The sequence below is a fragment of the Nyctereutes procyonoides genome, unplaced genomic scaffold, assembly GCF_905146905.1.
Source record: "Nyctereutes procyonoides isolate TBG_1078 unplaced genomic scaffold, NYPRO_anot_genome, whole genome shotgun sequence".
NCBI lineage: Eukaryota > Metazoa > Chordata > Mammalia > Carnivora > Canidae > Nyctereutes > Nyctereutes procyonoides.
The window spans coordinates 31,850,433-31,869,082 of NW_026575030.1; the positions used below are offsets into that span (position 1 = coordinate 31,850,433).

The 18,650-nt window shown below is 38.0% G+C and overlaps 1 protein-coding gene across 1 annotated transcript in view; it reads left to right on the top strand.

The window, feature by feature from the left end:
• The window catches only part of CFAP44 (cilia and flagella associated protein 44), a 135,572-nt gene that overhangs the window by 17,967 nt on the left and 98,955 nt on the right, over positions 1 to 18,650 (top strand). The window contains exons 6-13 of the mRNA XM_055316085.1: positions 3,384 to 3,486; positions 8,500 to 8,716; positions 10,442 to 10,556; positions 13,749 to 13,913; positions 15,813 to 15,968; positions 16,395 to 16,442; positions 17,356 to 17,455; positions 17,969 to 18,063. Coding sequence (XP_055172060.1) covers positions 3,384 to 3,486; positions 8,500 to 8,716; positions 10,442 to 10,556; positions 13,749 to 13,913; positions 15,813 to 15,968; positions 16,395 to 16,442; positions 17,356 to 17,455; positions 17,969 to 18,063 — 999 coding nt within the window. The remainder of the gene's footprint in view (positions 1 to 3,383; positions 3,487 to 8,499; positions 8,717 to 10,441; positions 10,557 to 13,748; positions 13,914 to 15,812; positions 15,969 to 16,394; positions 16,443 to 17,355; positions 17,456 to 17,968; positions 18,064 to 18,650) is intronic.

Below are 18,650 nucleotides of genomic sequence, written 5' to 3' on the forward strand. Positions count from 1 at the left end.
CATCTTGAAAGGCCCCTCTCTAACCATACATTCTCTGTACCCACTGACTCTTCCCTGAAAGCCAAGCTTTTTGCTGTCTTTTCCCTGCCACCTTACTGAAACTGCCCTTACTAAAGTGACCAATGGCTCTCTGAGTAGCCAAATCTGAAGAATACCTTTCTAACTGTAGCTTACTCGACCTCTCTATAGCAGCTGGCCCCGCAACTGAGTTTTTATAACCTTGACTGTTCTTTTTTTTTTTTTTTTTTTACTCTGTAACTCTTAAAAGTTGATGTCCATAGGTCTGCTCTCACCAAAAACAACCTGAGAAACAACTCTTTGTGTCTTTAGAGTCATGAGAGGGGTGCCTGTTTAGATGAGGCTGTGTGAGACAGGGAAAGGCGCACAAATATGCAGGATTTGAGGCTCATACAAGCAGCACTTCCAGAGCACATGCACAAAGGGTTTTTTAGAAGGCTCATGATCTAAATAGACATCTTCCCTGCTCTTCCCTGCCTGCCAGGTGTGAGCAGGCCAGACAGAACTGGAAAGTGCAGGGCCCACATCACCACACCCTGCAGAGGTGGAGGGCTTCCAGCAGAAAGCCTTGATGCAGCTCCAACAGAGACTGGGCCAAGCTGGCACAGAGTAGTGGGAAATACTTTAGATTAGATTAGATAGGACCTGGTAGGGTATTTAGATTAGAAATGGAAGTGAGGGGAGAGGTTTTGAAGATTCTTGCTCTCAGAAGCAGAACAGGGACATGAATGGGAATGGAGAAGATAAGGAAAATCTGAGATCCACAAATAGATCAACTATGGAAACAGGATATAGTGAAATGGAAGAGTGAAGATTGTTTCATGATTATTTCTTTCTTGTTCAGCTATCTATACATAGCATCTGTTCATGATAAAGTCCCTATACTCAACAAGAATTAATTAATTTTAACATTTTATTTATTTGAGAGAGAGAGCAGGAGTGGGGCAGAGGTGAGGGCGAGAGTACAGGTGGGAACAGGGACAAACAGACTCCTCGCTGAGCATGGAGTCTGATGTAGGGCTCGATCTCAGGCCCCCAGGCCCCTGAGATCATGACCTGAGCCGAAGTCAGAAGCTCAACCAAACTGAGCCACTCAGGCAACCCAAACAGGAATTTATTATATTACATTGTGTATCCAACAGTACTCAGAACATGCAGGGATTTAAATGAAGAAGGGTTCATGACCTCTATGAATTCCAAGAGCTGAAAATCCATCTAAAGAGACAAGACTCATTTTAAAAAGCAAAAAACCAAAATCGTAGATACATACATGGTATGGTGGCACTGGTCATGTGCAAATATCCAAAGGCCCAAAGTGAGGGTCATGGATTCTATGGAGGGAAGTCAGTGAGGGGCCACCCTGAGGCATCGTGAGCCCTGAGATCCACATTACCTGCAGAGTACTGAGAAACAGGTAACTATCATGTCTTTTTCTCTCACTTTATGGCCAATGGTAGTTTTGAAATTTCTATTTTGTTATACAGTAATTTGGTCTGAGGTCGGTAAGTAGAGGTGTACTATGGTCAAGAATGCTAATCCTAATCCTCAGCCTCCTGGACTCTGGGCAGTTGTATGTCCATGGTTTTTTTTCTCCATGTGTGCTAGAGCTGTCAGCACCTGGATAGTGGCTGGGGCCTTTCCTTAACTGTCCTCATCACTTCATTTTTTTCCTGAAACTGTTATCTGTTTGTAGGTGAGAAGTGCTCTTGCAAGGCAATCAGAAGCCTGTGAGAAATGTGTCTTGGGGGTAAATCAACTATCTTTCAGAAAAGATCGGGTGAATCTGTATGTTGAGTATAAAGTTAATGCTTCTTTGGTTCCAGGTCTCCACTAAAAATAAAACACCACCCTCAACTGCACAGAGCTTCTGACCTGAAAGGGCCGAAACTTTTTCACTCATTGTAGACAAGACCTAGGGGGGTAAAAGATTTGCCTGAATTCCCATCCAGATTTCCTTCCTTCACAATCTTCTTCTGTAAATGAGCCTCTGGAAAGATGTAGTCGTAACCTGTTTCCCCCTAAGTCCTATGTAGCTCCTATTTTTAAATTCCACTTTCTCCTTGGCTCCAACACCTGGCTTGAATCCTACTTCTCACATTTGCCAGCTGTATGACTTCAAGTTATTTCACCTCTCTGTGCCTATTTCCTCATCAATGTGGTGGGAATGATAATGGAATCCGAACTCCCAAGGCTGATGTAAGATTTAAGGGAATTAATTCATATAAAACTTACACAGTGTCAGGGGGCACATAATAAGCAGGCAATAAGTGTTATTCTCTCATCGAATGTCCATTCTATAAACCCAAGCTTCTTTCAAGCTAAAGTGATGGGTGTCTACTTGAATGGAAGAGGGCTCAGCAGAAAAATGGCTTATTATGGGTCTTATGGCCCCATGTGCGGGAAGAAGAAAAAAAGCTACAGTGGTATCTCGGGTACCAAAACCACAGAGCAGTCTGTATCCCCTGAGGAAACTCCTCTTCCACAGGTATCAAATCAGGAGTAGCAAAATGGTAACTGAAAATAGAAGTTTATAAAGCACAATTTGTGTCTTAGTTTATTTTTATGACAGCCTCTTTTTATTTTTAGGCTCTCCATTTACTCTTCCTGCACATTGGCTTATCAATGAACAAAAATAGCAGGAAGAAACATACAATTCTACAACATTTATAAACCGCTATCACTTGAAATACTGACACAAATAGTTTACCCAGGCCATTTTTACTATATTTTCCTCTGCATCTGGCTTGGAAATATTGTAGCTTTGTCACTTCTAGTAAGTTTATATCCACTGGTGGTAAATTTGTCCAAGGTGAATTTTTTTTTTTTAAACTGAGATGTAACCTATTCTGGAAACATGAATTTTTTCTGTACAACAATTTAGACTGATTCATATGTGGAGGGTAAACAATTCATCTAACTTTGTTGTCAAAGAGTGTTCCCGGGGCTGGCAGCATCGGCATCACCTGGAACTTGTTAGAGATATAAGTGCAAATTTGGGGGACCCAGCCCTGATGTACTGAGTCAGAATCTCTGCTAGTAGGGTTTGCCTTCTGTGGCTTAATAAGCACCCCCCCCCCCCCGCCATGGTTCTGATGGATGCTAACGATTGAGAACCACTTGTCTAGCTCTTTTGATGGCAATTAAAAACACTGTGGAGGTAACAAAAGCAAAACTTAAAATGAGTATTCCCCTAGATTTCTGCGTAAATCACATCCAACACCAAGTTCTTCTCAGATGCCTATTTTTTAGTTTCCTATTAGAGTGAATCCTAATCAATTATAAAATCACAGATTATAAATTCTGCATTCTTAGCACCATTTATGAGAAAACCCTCCTTTTACTACTTGTGATTTTACTTCTTGTAGGTTCATCCTGATAAAACTTACTTCACTGTAGCTGAAAAAGGAGTTTTCCCAAAGATTATCATCTATGAATATCCTTCTTTGAGGCCCTACAGGATCCTCCAAGGTGAGCCCAGTACATATAATCTCTAAAACATTCCATGTTCAAGGTTAACAACATTGAGGGTCTCCCAAAGACACAGAACTAGGAGGAGGTAGACAAGAGATTTATTTAAGGGAATTGGCTTATGCACTTGTGGGTGGCGGCTGGCAGGTCTGAGGTTTGTAGGACTGGCCAGCAGGCTGGACATTCTTGGGCTGGGGTTGATGCTACATGTTCAGATAGAATTTCATCTTCCTCAGGGAAACCTCAGTTTTGCTTTTAAGGACTTCTAACTGATTGAATGAAGCCCACCCAGATTAAAATAACCACACCTAAAATTAATCACTGCAGTTCTTTTACAATTTTGTTTTCCATATAATTAATTTTAGGAGTTAGTTTTTTAAGCAGACTTTAAAAAAAAAGATTTTATTTATTTATTGGAGAGAGCAAGAGAAGGAGCAGAGGGAGAGGGAGAAGCAGACTCCCTGCTGAGCAGGGGAGCCCCATGTTTGGCTTCATCCCAGGACTCTGGAATCATGACCTAAGTCGAAGGCAGACGCTTAAACTACTGAGCCACCCAGGTGCCTAAACAGATTACTTTTCAGAGCAGTTTTAGATTTACATTAAAATTGAGAAGAATATTCAGAGATTTCCCATATTCCTCTTCCCCCCTCATGTGCATAATGTTCTCCAATATCAACATCACTACCAGGTCCATTTTTCACTGAGGACCAGTCTCAGCACATCAGTCACTCAAAGTGCACATGTCCCCTGGCGTTTACCCTTGATGTTGTATTCTAGGGGTTTAGATAAATGTACAAGGATGTATACTGATTGTTAAAATCTCATACAGTGTATTTTCACTGCCCAAAAAAATCCTCTGTGCTCAGCCTATTCATGACTGCCCCCACACTGGGAGCCATCGAGTTTTTTATTGTCCCCACAGTTTTGCCTTTTCCAGAATGTCTTATCGTTGGAATCATAGAGTGTGTAGCCTTCGCAGGTTGGCTTCTTTCACTTAGGAATATGCGTTTAGGGACTCCTAGGTAGCTCAGTGGTTGGGTGTCTGCCTTCCACTCAGGGCTCATGATGCTGGGATGGAGTCCCGCACCAGGCTACCTGCGGGGAGCCTGCTTCTCCCTCTGTGTCTCTGCTTTGCTCTCTGTGTCTTTCATGAATAAATAAATGGAATCTTAAAAAAAAAAAAAAGAAAAAAAGATATGCCTCTAAAGTTCCTCCCTGTCTTTTCATGGCTTGGTAGCCCATTTCTTTTTTTTTTTTTCTTTTTTTCTTTTTTTCCATTTCTTTTTAGTGCTGAATATTATTCTGTTGTCTGGATGTACCACAGTTTAGGTATCCATCTGCATATTGAAGGGCATCTTAGTTTCCAAATTTTGACAATTATTAATAAAGCTGCAGTAACCAACTGAGTACAGGTTTGTGTGTGAACATAAATTTTCAACTACTTTGGGTATATACCACAGAACATAATTACTGAAGCCTATGCTAAGGGTATGTTTAGTTTTGTTAGAAGCTGCCAAACTGCCTTCCAAAGTGGCTGCACCATTTTGCATTCCTACCAGCAGCGAGTGAGAGTTCCCATTACTCCCCATCCTCACCAGCAATCGGTGTTGTTGGTGACTTGGATTTTGGCCATTCTAAACAGGTGGGTAGTGGTATCTCAGTTTTTAAATTTGTGTTTCCCTGATGACATAGGATGTGGTGCAGCTTTTAATATGTTTATATGTTATCTGCATATTTTTGATGGGGGTGTCTGTTAAGGTCTTTGGCCCATTTTGTAATTGAGTTGTTCATATTTATTGTTGAGTGTTAAGAGTTCTTTGTATATTTTGGGTAACAGTCCTTTATCACATATGCCTTTTGCAAATATTTTCTCCCACTTTGTAGCCTTGTTTTGTCATTTTCTTGACCTTGCCCTTCCTAGAGGAGTTTTTTATTTTAATGAAGTTTGGCTTATCAATGATTTCTTTCGTGGATCCTGCCTTCAGTGTGGAATCGAAAAAAGTCATCACCACACCTGAAGTTACCTAGGTTTTCTTCTATGTGCTGGGAGTTTTACGTTTTTGCATTTTATATTGAGGCCTATGATCCATTTTGGATTTTTGTGAAAGGTATAAGGTCTATGTCTACATTAATTTGTTTGTTGTTTGCGTATTTGTTGCCTATGGTTGTCCAGTTGTCCCAGCACCATTTACTGAAGAGACTGTCTTTGCTCTGTTATATTGCCTTTATTCTTTTGTCAAAGATCAGTTGACCATAATCCTGTAGGCCTATTTTTGGGCTTTCTATTCTGTTCCATTTATTTATTTATCTCTTCTTTCCCCAGTGTTACATTGTCTTTATAGGAAGTTTTGAAGTCAGATATTATCAGTCCAACTTTGTTCTTTTCACTTAATATTATGTTGACTACCCTGGGTCTTTTACCTGTCTATATGAACCTTAGAATCAGCTGTTGATACCCACCAAATAATAATCTAATTGTTCTTGCACATTTTTAGATTCAATTTGCTAATATTTTGTTGAGGATTCTTGCATCTGTGTTCACGAAAGCTTCTGTTCTGTAGTTTTATCTTCAATAAACTCTTATTTGTAATATCAATTAAGAATAAGAAAAATAAAAGTGTTCTTCATCCCTTTATGTAGATCTGAGTTTTTGACCTTTCTGTTTAGAGAACTTTTTTTATATAAATTTATTTTTTATTGGTGTTCAATTTGCCAACATATAGAATAACACCCAGTGCTCATCCCATCAAGTGCCCCCCTCAGTGCCCGTCACCCAGTCACCCCCCCCCGCCACCTCCCCTTCCACTTTTTTTTTTTTAACATTTCCAGCAAAGCAGGTCACCTGGCAACAAATTGCTTCAATGTTTGAGAAAGTCTGTAACACACTTTTGTTTTTTTTTTAATTTATTTATTTATTTATTTATTTATTTATTTATTTATTTATTTATTTATTTATTTATTTATTTATGATAGTCACACACAGAGAGAGAGAGAGGCAGAGACACAGGCAGAGGGAGAAGCAGGCTCCATGCACCGGGAGCCTGACGTGGGATTCGATCCCGGGTCTCCAGGATCGCGCCCTGGGCCAAAGGCAGGCGCTAAACTGCTGCGCCACCCAGGGATCCCTGTAACTCACTTTTGAAGAATAATTTCACAAGGTACAGAATCCTAGGTAGGTGGGGTTTCTTCTCCCCGCTTCCTTTTCTTTATATATCTCAGTCCATTCTTCTTGCTTGTATGGTTTCTGAGGAGAAGTTGGATATAATTCTTCATTCTTCTCTAAATAAGGTGTTTCTCCCCGCCCCCGGCTTTTTATAGGAGTTCTTCCTTTATCTTCATTTTCTGTAGTTTTCTGGGCACTATTCTAGTTGGTGTTCTCTGAGCTTCCTGGATCTGTGGTTTGGTGTCTGATATTAATTTGAGGGAAATTCTCAGTCGTTATTGCTTTAAATATTTCTTCTGTTCCTTTCTCCTTTTCTTCTCCTTTTGATATTTCCATTACACATACGTTATACTTTTTTGTAGTTGTTCCATAGTTCTTAGATATTTTGTTCTGTTTTTATCAGTCTTTGTTCTCTTTGCTCTTCAGTTTTCAGAAGATTCTATTGATGTATTCTGTAGTTCAGAGATTATTTCCTCAGATGTGGTCAGTTTACTAGTGAGCCCACCAAAGACATTTTTCATTTTTTTTATAATGTTTTCTTACCTCTAGGATTTCCTTTTGGTTCTTTCTTAGGATTTCCATTTCTCTGCTTACATTGCTCATATGTTCTTGCATATTGTCTACTTTATTCATTAGAGCCCTTAGCATATTAATCACAGTTGTTTTAAATTCCCAGTCTGATAATTCCAACATCTGTGCTATCTGGTTCTGATGCTTGCTCTGTCTCTTCAAAATGTGTTTCTTTCCTTTTGGTTTGCTTTGTAATATTCCCTTGATAGCCAGACCTGGTGTAGTGGGAAAAAATAATTGCTGTAAAGTTATAATTGCTTATAACTTGGTGGTAAGGGTTTGGGGGAGGGTTAGTATTTCTTACTTCCATGATTAGTTCTCAAATTTTGAGTGAGTCTCTTCCTCTGGAGTAAATGTCACAGTTGTTTCTCAGTAGTTATCTCTTTATTGGTTGAGACAGGTTGGCTAGAGGGGGTTGAAGTTGGGTATTTCCTTCCCCAGGTTAGTTAGGCTCTGGTTAACTAGTTTTTCCTGAGGGCAGGCCTTATTAAGAAGACCTGAGTGTTCTGGTGTATTTCAAGATGGTTCCTTTTCCTCTCTCCCTACTGAAAGTCTGAAGCATTCTCCAGGTATTTACTGTGGGAACCTGGTCAAGCTCCTGGGGATAGATCTCACAATATTGTTGGGGCTATCTTGACTGGGTACCCCTGGTGTTTTTAACTTAGACTTGTGCATGCTGAACCTCCAGCAATTCATCAGTTATAAATGTTCAGGTTTTATTACCCTTGGCTGTTTCCAGTTGGGAGTTCCTGATGTGGTAAGTCGCAAATACACCTCACTTGTCAGTATTTCCAGTGTCCTTCCCTCACTTATGAATCCAAGGAGGGTTGTTGATATTTTAGTGTGTTCAGCTTTTTATTTGTTATTAGGGAATGGTGACTTCCAAACTCCTTACATGCATAACCACAAACCTGAAGTCCTCAATTTTTATTTGATGAATTTTTCAGTGGCAAATTTTTAATTACAGATAGACTTCTTTCTGCCATCTAACATGATTTTGTATCCCCTCCTCCACTTCATAAAATGAAATGTATTCTCGGTGTTTTTCTCATGTAAAGTGTGACTAAGATTTCTTCATTCTCCCTCATCATGTCCTGTAATTCATTTTAAAGCCAAGAGTGACGCAGGATTTTGTTTTGTTTCTTTGGGGACTCTTGGCATTCTTTCATCAGTACTTATAACCAAGGATGCTCCCTTGCTCTCTTTCTCTCCTTTTAAAAAAAAATTGAAAATGAAATAAATGTTGCCTTTGTCCATTAGACTCCCATTCATCCTTTCAGATGGGACTGAGCTGGCCTATGCTTATGTGGATTTTAACTATGATGGTACCTTGCTAGCCTCTGTTGGCAGCAACCCTGATCACACACTGACCATCTGGAATTGGAAAGAAGAACAGCCCATACTGAAGACAAAAGCTTTTTCCCAGGACGTTTTTAAGGTTACGTTCAATCCTGAAGATGATGAGCAGCTTACTACAGTGGGATCAGGCCACATCAAGTAGGTTGTGTGACTGGTACAAGTGCTGGTTCATTATCATTAAGGAGATTGTTTAAGGGGACTGGCCAGCTGGAGGCATTTGTGCTGATGTTAACATTAGGATAATTTTTAAATGTGTTATCTTCAAAACTAACTGTAGTGCCACTTTTCTAATTGGGTATGGGGTTTTTATTACTGAAAACAGTATAGATAAAAAGAATAACTTTTAAATATTGCCTGCTGCCTTCATATAGGCTTTAGCACCTAAAAGGGTTTGTATAACTCTTACTAACATGGAATATTGAGTTTTCAGATCCACCGTTACATTTGTGGTATCGGTATTGTATGATGGCTAAGTCATTTCGACATCTCTGAATCTAGTCTTCATCTGTAAAACAAGAATTATAACAATCATTCCTAATGCAGGACCCTCAATACTAAATTGTAACAGAGCCTACTCTTGATCTCAAGTCTCTAGCTCTAAATTCCATGTCCTTTTCACTCTAACATACACAGCTCTACCTTCCAGGATGGAATGATTTTGTCCTTTTCTGTCTTCATTCTACCCTGTCTTAGGCATTAATTTAACAACCTTCTACCACCACCTTTTAGCAGTTCAGAACTAGATTTCCAGTGTCCTTTTCAAGAAAGACATTTTTATCCTGAGTTTCCCTTCTTCTGATTTAAACCTGGTTCTCTTCTTATTCATTCACTAGAAATATAGATTAATTGAACAAATTTTAAAATGGAAATTTGGGGGAAATCTCAAGTAATCTTCTGCTAGCTGTAGGCTAAAAATTTCCAATTCTTTACATTTTCCCATCATTTAATAACGTGCATATTTTCTTTGCACTGTATCTTTGGAGAGAGAGAGCTAGAAAGAGTAATTTCATGAGTTAAGTGCTATAGAAGAAACAGAGTATTTGGAAATGTATGATCAGAGGACCTACCATAGCCTTGAAGAAGGAGGTTTGCTATTTAAGCTTTTGGCTTCATATTATTGGCTTGTTGATGCCATTCATTATCTGTTTTATATGTAGTTGGAGGGGCAGATTCTTTTTTTCTATATGTTTTTCATCATCTGTTCATTTGCTTAGACTATTAATAAGAAATGTTAGTAATAACAAACATTTATTCATTGCTTTTATGTGCAAGGCTCTGTTCTAGGAGTTTTTCAACAATTTTATGAGGTAGATGCTCTAATATTCTCATTTTATACATGAGAAAATGAGGGCACAGTGTTAAGAAAATCATTCTTAAGTTACATAGCAAGTAAATTAGAATTAAAAAAAAACTTTTCCATCTAAAATGGTACTATAGAACAACTTTCTGCCCATATGAAATGTTCTATGTTGTCCAATCTAGTAGATACTAGCTACACAGAGCTATTGAATACTTGAAAATGGCTGGTCTGACTGAAACACTGAGTTTTAAATTTGATTTAGTGTTAATTATGTTAATTCTAAATTAAAACAGTCAAACTTGTCTAGGGTCAGCTGCATAGGACAACATGAGTCTAAGATTAAATCTCCACAAAGGCAGGATTTTATTTTGTCTGTTTTGCTCAATTCTGAGTTCATATTTTCTAGAACTTTGCCTGACAGGTAGTTGATACTTGATACATATTAGTTAGGTGAATGAATAAATGAAATAACAAATGTGATTCTGAAATATGAAAATATTTGGGTGATAATAAAAATAAAGCCTCTTAGAGGTACATACGGTCTCTTTCTTATTTATTTTCAGGTTCTGGGAAATAGCTCTAACGTTCACTGGTCTCAAGCTTCAGGGTTCATTGGGTCGATTTGGCAAAACAGCCACAACGGATATAGAGGGTTACATGGAGCTCCCAGATGGGAAAGTGAGTATAGCCACTATTGTACAATAACAAAATTGTTTTCAAAAAAATATATGAAAACACATTAGACATTCTAAAAAGCACTGCCAGGGATGGCTGGGTGGCTCAGCAGTTGAGCGTCTGCCTTTGGCTCAGGTCATGATCCCACATCCCAGGATTGAGTCCCACATCGGGCTCCCTGAGGGGAGCCTGCCTTTCCCTCTCCCTGTGTCTCTGCCTCTCTCTCTCTCTCTGACTCTCATGAATAAATAAAATCTTAAAAAAAAAAAGTAACTGAGGTGGACACTTGACAGGATGAGCACTGGGTGTTACACTATATGTTGGCAAATTGAACTTCAATAAACAAAATTTAAAAAAATACAAGAGGAAAGCTAAAAAGCACTGCCAATGTTAGTAATAATGGAGACTATAATTGTAAATATGGTGGAAATTTAATTTTGACTCTTCAGATGATCAATTTTAATTTAGTTCCAGGGAATTGTCATAATCCACATGTAAATATCATTGTTTTGTGTTTACTAAATATTATACACATATATATAAAGTATGTAACCTTTTTAATATACTGACATAGTGACATATTGTCACTTTTTATTATGTCATGGAGTTGCAGTGTTTATAAGATTTATCTTTCCCTCCTTTTTTGTCATGATGCTCCAAGAGGACTTACTGGCTCAAGGGTTGTATACAACCTCGTGGCTTTTGTTTTTATTGTCAGATTATTATTTAGGGAGATTGAGCCACTTTACAATGGTGCCTACAGATGCACTGCGACTTTAATCTCCTAGTTTATTCTTTAACACTGTTAGTCTATTTTCTCTCTTCCTCTTACAAAATTTATGGGCATATTGCCCATGGATGGATGAGTTTTCCATTAATATTGGATCAATTTTCCACTAATGGATTCAATAATGGATCGGTTTTCCATTAATATTGTATTTGGCTTTTCAGGAAAAGTTATAACTCAGATGTTCACAAGTAATATTATATAAGTAAATGCCAGCATACAAATAGTACTTTGAGGAACCAAATGGACTAGTCATTTACCTAGTAGATATTCTCACTTTGGAATCATGTTGTATATAAAGAATAAAAAACTTTGGATGCTGGTTAAATATATACCCAAACCTATAAAATGATCATAGATCATTTTAGCTTCAAATTCTAAATACCATAAGATTTAAGCAGATATAAAGATTATGAAAAACATACCACATGGGGCGCCTGGGTGGCTCAGTCAATTTAGCATCTGACTCTTGGTTTCAGCTCTTGGCATGATCTCAGGGGCCCGGGATTGAGCCTTGGATCCAGCTCTGTGCTCCGTGTGGAGTGTGCTGGAGATTATCTCCTTTCCCTCTCCTCCTCCCCTGCTCTCTATATCTCAAATAAATAAATAAATAAATAAATAAATAAATAAATAAATAAAATCTTTTTAAAAAACCACAACAAAACAGGCTTAGTAGGGTTTGTGTATATGTAGGGGAGAAAAGAAGCCATTTTAAAAAGAGATATGCCCCCCAAAAAAAATTAAAAATAAAAAGAGAGACGCCTTTTCCTTTTAAAAAGGAAATGTTTAGAGTTAGGAATAAATATCCTGTATTTGGAGGGCTACTTAGGGAAAAGCATTTGTGTTGGGAAAGGGTGGGAAATTAGGTTGAGAAGTAGAGTTGGGTCCTATGTATAAGGCATTTTAACAGCTGGGCAGAGCTATTATACATCGGAAGAGTAGAGTTGCAATGAAGTTGTATATCAATCTGGTCACAAAAATGCCAAACAAATTGGGGGAAAGGAAATGGGAAATCTGGAGTCAAGGAGATAAGCCAAGATGGAAGATGTTACCTTCATTTCATTATTCAGGACAAAAGGAAAAAGAAAGCTAGACGCAAATGACCTTTCAGAAGGACCGGCCTGCCTGCCAGTTGTTGGTGGCTTTGGGTGGTTTTGTCGCTGGATGGAAGAAAGCAAGTCTAAATAAAGACTATCGAAAGTGAGCTGAGGTCTAATAGGTGAAACAGGTAGAATGGAGGTCTAGGTGAGGGACGTGGAATGCAGAATCCTGGAGCCAGCAGAAAGGAATTAGATCCAAGCTGCCCAAAGGATATTAGCCTGCACAGAAGCTCTGTGGAAATAGGACTTTCTGGGTCAAATTCCTTTGTATCTAGAAATTCCTCTCAGTGATTTCCAATGGACACTTCTATGTTAAAGTCTCCTAGGGGTCCTAGAGATAAGAAACTAGTTTGATTTTTGTTTATCCAAGCATAGGCCTTGTGAGGCATGTTAGGACAGGAACTTTCGAGCCAGGGTTCCTGGTTTCAAATCCTGACTGCTATGGGTACTTTGTGCAAGCTACTTAACTGTTCTGTTCAGTGTTCCCCTTTGTAAAATGGGAATAATAATACTTGGGGCTCCTATTGGCCCATATGATTCCTTTGTGTGAATGAGGATAACTGTCTTTTCTGGGAAAGTAAAGTGCCCAACCTGCATAACTGTATTTAGTACCCCCAATAAATGTACCCCTTCATATGGGTTCTTAGGATTAAATAATGTATGTAAAATGCTCAAGCAACACTTGGCAGAGTCAATACTTAATTAGTATGGCTTATTATCTAATACCAGTTAAGCCACCTAAGAACTAGTGTTTGGTGGTACATTCTCGGGGAAGCGCTGGATTAAATGGTAAGAGCTGGTCCCAGGTGATTATTCTTGTTTGAAATTGGATAGTATTATTCTATAATCTGCTGAGTTCACTAATGGCCTCATAATTTTTTAAACATCCTGTGACATTTGATATTATCACTCTTAAAAAGTAGACTCTCGCCTATCAAGTGTTTAAACACGTCTCTAATTTTTGACCTGGTAATTCTGTTACTGGATTGTGGCTTTAAGAGATGTACAAAGGAAGCTATTACAGATATATTTGAAAAATTACCAGCAGTGTACAGCCTAATCACAATGATGTAAAACTATGCTTAGACTTTATCATGCCAAGAAATACATTCAAACGTGATTAGTGATTTTTTTTTCTCAAGTAATGAATTTTTATTTCTAGATTTCTTATTTTTCCATATTTATTTTTTTTACTTTTAAAATCAAGAGATATGATCTTTAAAAAGAATTCTCACCTGCTATTTGAGGCATAAATATCCACGTTTGTCTGATTTAATGAACATTCCTTCCTTTCCGCGTACCTGCCAGGTGCTCTCTGGGTCAGAGTGGGGCAACATGCTGTTGTGGGAAGGCGGCCTCATCAAAGTTGAGCTCTGTCGAGCTGCAAGGAAGTCTTGTCATCAGGGTCCCATTAACCAAATAATGCTGGATGAGGGCGAAGTTATCACCATTGGGGCAGATGGATGTATTAGGGTAAGTTTTCTTGACACTTGGTCAGTAGCACCCACATCAAAACCTTCCCTGTTGGTTTGATCAGATTTTTCTTTCTCACAAAGGTCACTTTATGAAAGAGACGAGGAGTCATTTGCTCCCAGGCCAATCCATTTTAAATAATGCTTTCCTTGTAGTAAATATTTAAATTTGAGTCAAAATTAATTTACAACATCTTAGCCGTGCATTTTCTGAGGGGACCTTTTGTTGTTTTGATTCTGTTGTTGAAATAGTAGTTTCAGAACCTGAAAACCTATTTTAACAGAATATAAGCTGTGGTTACAGATGACCTTTCAAAATACACAGTATGAATGGGGAGTTTTCTAGCCAAGGTGCCAAACATTTCTTATTTTTGAGGTTATCAATTAGAAATATGCTCAAAAGTGAGCTGATAGGGTTTGCCCGTGGATGCTCCCCTTTCCTTGCTCCTGACACTGGTGAGCTCACTCGTCCTCACCTATGGACACTGTCCTGTCCATAGTGTGGGCTAAGCTGGAACCCTGCTTCAGCATCTAAGTGCTCCTGGTTGTCCCCCACATTCATATATACATACCCTGTTGTTGATGGCAAACCTGGAGGCTAGTGATTTGCCTTGTGGTCCTCATGGTACATATTCCTACTGGCACTTTTCATAAGAAAGTGGTAATATTCTCTGGGCATTCTATAGGAAGTATTGTTCTGAGAGGTAAGACTATATTTTTAAAAATAGTCTGGTCATTCTGTTGATCCCTACTGAGCTTATGATGTCTAATACACTATTTAAGCCATCTCTCTCCCAGGCTGTCTTCTTGCCATTGGCTTTTTGAGACCAAGTATACATTTTTTTTTACATTTACCATATTAAAATTATTTTGTTAGATACTACTTACTGTTCTGGGAAATGTTTATGTCCTTTTGTTTGTCCTAGTATATTCGCTATGCTTCCAAGATATATACCACCCCAAAATGTCAAAATACCAACTGGAAGGAAACCTCAAGAGAAAAGAAGTTAAATACTTCAGAGGGTCCCTTCATGAACAGCACTAATTTCTAAACTGGCTTCTTTTAAAAATTTCACGCTAATCTCTTTAGTCTTTTACAAAGTAAATCTCTACATCTAATCCTTTAGGAAAAACGTACCCCAACTCCCAGGAGTTAGTCCAATCTATGATCTGGGCTTCTTCCCCATGAGGCTAGTCTATGGGATAACACCAACCCTCCCCAAAGGCTGAGTTGCTGAGTCTGGGTTAACAGGGTGGGGTGTGCTAATTGATCCATCCAGGGTGGGCTTTAGCACTTCACAGAGGAAGTCCTTCTCAACCTCTTTGCCTTGTGAAATTGTGCTCCTTCATGCTTCCCATAGCATTTTCTTCTCTTGTCCCGGAACAACAATCCTTACCTGAATGGTACAGTCTAAATCAAGAACGAGACACATTTTCTCATAAAGGACCTCATCTACATCCATTTTCTCTGCTTATAATGAAGACTGTGGTTGAACCATTAAGAAGGCCCATTTCCCCTTTCCAGGGGCCCACTGGTAAAATCAAAACAGGGCTCATTATAGTGTCTCCCTGAACAACTGAACCATTTACTCCTTACAGACACTTTATATGCAGAAAGACCTGACAGATACCTTGACATAGCGTTTACTTTAGGCAAATTAAAATTCTTACTAGGCTGTATTTTCTCACTAATCTCCATACATATAAAGGAAATTTGTTATCCCCATAGTTGGGAGCAATATCTCAGGGGACATATTTTGGCTGGTGTTCTCATTCTCACCTATTCACTAATTTGCATGAAACAAGAAGAAACGACTTTTGGGGGAAAAAAATCAGGGCCTTTTCTTATAGAAAATATAAATTCAGAAACTACTGATTGATTATTTTCTTTATTTATAAGATCTGGGATTTTGAGACAGTAGACACTGCTGATTCTATTGATGAGACTGGATTGTTAGAGATCGAGCCCATTAATGAGCTTCAAGTAGGCAAGAATGTCAAACTCTTCTCTATGATAAAAATGAATGAAATTGGAAGTAACTTTTGGTTGGCTCAGGTAAGTTGTGTTCTTGTCTCTTGGCTCTTTTAAGTTACCTGGACATAAAATTAAAATAATAACATGATTTATTGTGACTATAAGTCCATTTTACTATTAAGACTACTATTGATATGTCAACCAGGAGTACCTGAATGTTGGTATTTAGTTGACCTGTATTTGATACACAGAAAACCAATTAGCATTCTTATTATATTAAATTGACTACATGTATTATGAATATGTTTCATTTATTGTGTGTTCTAATATATATATATATATATATATATATATATATAAGTTGCTTTTGTTAAATTTCAATCATACTTTAAAACATGTAAGCTCTTGGTATTATTGTTTTCCTTTAACTAAATCACAGGAAGAAAATTCCTTTCATTTGATAGAAGTTAAAAATAATAAACTAATATTAGGTATTTAATTTTTTAGGATGCCAGTGGAGCCATATGGAAGCTTGACCTTAGTTTTTCAAATATTGTAAGTTGTCCATTTTTCTTATTTTTCCCTAATTTTTATAACAAAGGTCTATTCTCCTTATTTAAAAGATACTTTTTCTTTCTCCATATTTGATCATTGTTCCCATGAAAAACTTGTCCAACATGTCCTAGTCCTGAGAATGTATTATCTCTCTCTCTGATTTTGCAAAAAAAAGGAACTATCTCAGCAAAATTTACCAGAAAAGTGGCAATAGCAATGCCTAATGTTATCTAGTGCTTTACAGTTGCCATAAACTTAATGGTATTTTCATTTCTATCATCTCCTGCTCTCACAGCTACCCTGATAAACAGGTAGACAGTTGCCATCACCTCATTTTACTGGTGAAGAAATGGAAAGCCTTCAAGCCAGTACTGTTTCTCCTAATTCTAAAGTCCACCACTCTTTCTAGCCCATTTTGCTTTTTTTAAGAAAAAAAAAATTATTATTTTAGAGATGGGGGAGGAGCAGGGGGAGAGGGAGAGAGAGAACCTCAAGCAGGTGCCATGCCCAGTTTGGGGCTTGGTCCTACAGAGACCAAGAATCAGATGCTTAACTGACTGAGCCACCCAAGTGCCCTAGCCTATTATGCTTTTAAAAATTTCTATTCAGGGGATCCCTGGGTGGCGCATCGGTTTGGCGCCTGCCTTTGGCCCAGGGCGCGATCCTGGAGACCTGGGATCAAATCCCACATCGGGCTTCCGGTGCATGGAGCCTGCTCTCCCTCTGCCTGTGTCTCTGCCTCTCTCTCTCTTTGTGAATATCATAAATAAATAAAAATTTAAAAAAAAATTTCTATTCAGATAAAATCACACATGTGTTATTAGGCTCTAGTTATATTTTTAAAAACTTGACCTTAATTTGATTTTTAACTAATCTTTGAGATCTACTAGGATATCTGTCTTTTTATTATCAGACCCAAGATCCAGACTGCCTCTTTTCCTTCCATTCTGGAGCCATCGAAGCTTTGGCAGTCTCTCCCCTCACTTACCTTATGGCCACTACTGCCTTGGATTGTGAGTAGGAACTCTAAATGAAAATAGATCTGTAATTTTTTGTTTTCCACACAAAATTTTATATGTGTTTGATGAAAAGCATTTGAGAACTTTTCCAAAAGGTAAGTCTCTTGATGCAAGTGAGGTTTGTTTTTGTGGAGGGCAGAGGAACTGAAGTATAGCAGCCTTGGTTGTTGTGAAAGTTTGAAGGATGTAGTCAGTTACTCATGAAGATGCCATTCATTTTGGTCTTATCCACATTTGTGTTTTCCCTATTTTTTTCACCTTGTTTCTTCCTTCTTGATGCATGGTGAATCTTTTGTGGACTGTGCAAGGTGAAATTAATCTGAGTCAGTCATCAATTGTTTGCTTTATTGTCCACGCTTACAAATTACCTGCTTGAGGATATATATGTAAATTTTTGACTAAAGAAAGCCTAATAGATTATTAGTTGATTTATTTATGAAATTTCTTGTTATAATGTTTAACATGTTAAATGAGCAAAAGTTATTTAAAAAAAATATCTTTCTGTAGGCTCTGTTCGAATCTATGATTTTGCCAGCAAAACTCCTTTGGCTCAGATGAAGTTCAAACAAGGAGGTACTGCCCTTGCTTGGGTGCCCCGACTGGTGAGTTAATGATAATGAACTTCTACTGAAATCTATTGGTAAATACAGTATATCAGTGCTATTTCTTGGAAATATGTCTTATGACTCGACTTTAGAGAAGGATAAACAGTTTATTCACTCAGAATGTGATAGAAATTGTATCATGACCTGGCTTTGTGGTTTTGGTCCTGTTTTAACGAAACTATTTTTATGCCATCTGCAGGTTAGTAATCCTTCCATGTTATAAAATAATTACTCAACAGAACTTTGTGTATCTCTCCTTTATCTCACTGTGATTTCATTTCTTCTATTTATATTTACAGCATGCCTGCAAGGTGCTGGATCTTGTTCTAGCTTCTGGGACTAGAGCATGAACAGAAAGGCAAAAATACTTGCCCTCATACATCTTACACTTTAGTGGAAGAAAGGAGGAATAAATGGACAATAAAGAAAAATAACATATGTGATATGTTAGATTATTATACGACCTATGGGGAAAATCTAGGCAGAGATAGGGAGTTGTTCTAGTTATCCATTGCTATGTAATGGCTATTATAAAATGTAGTGGCATAAAACAGCAGTCATTTTATTTTGCTCATATACTCAGG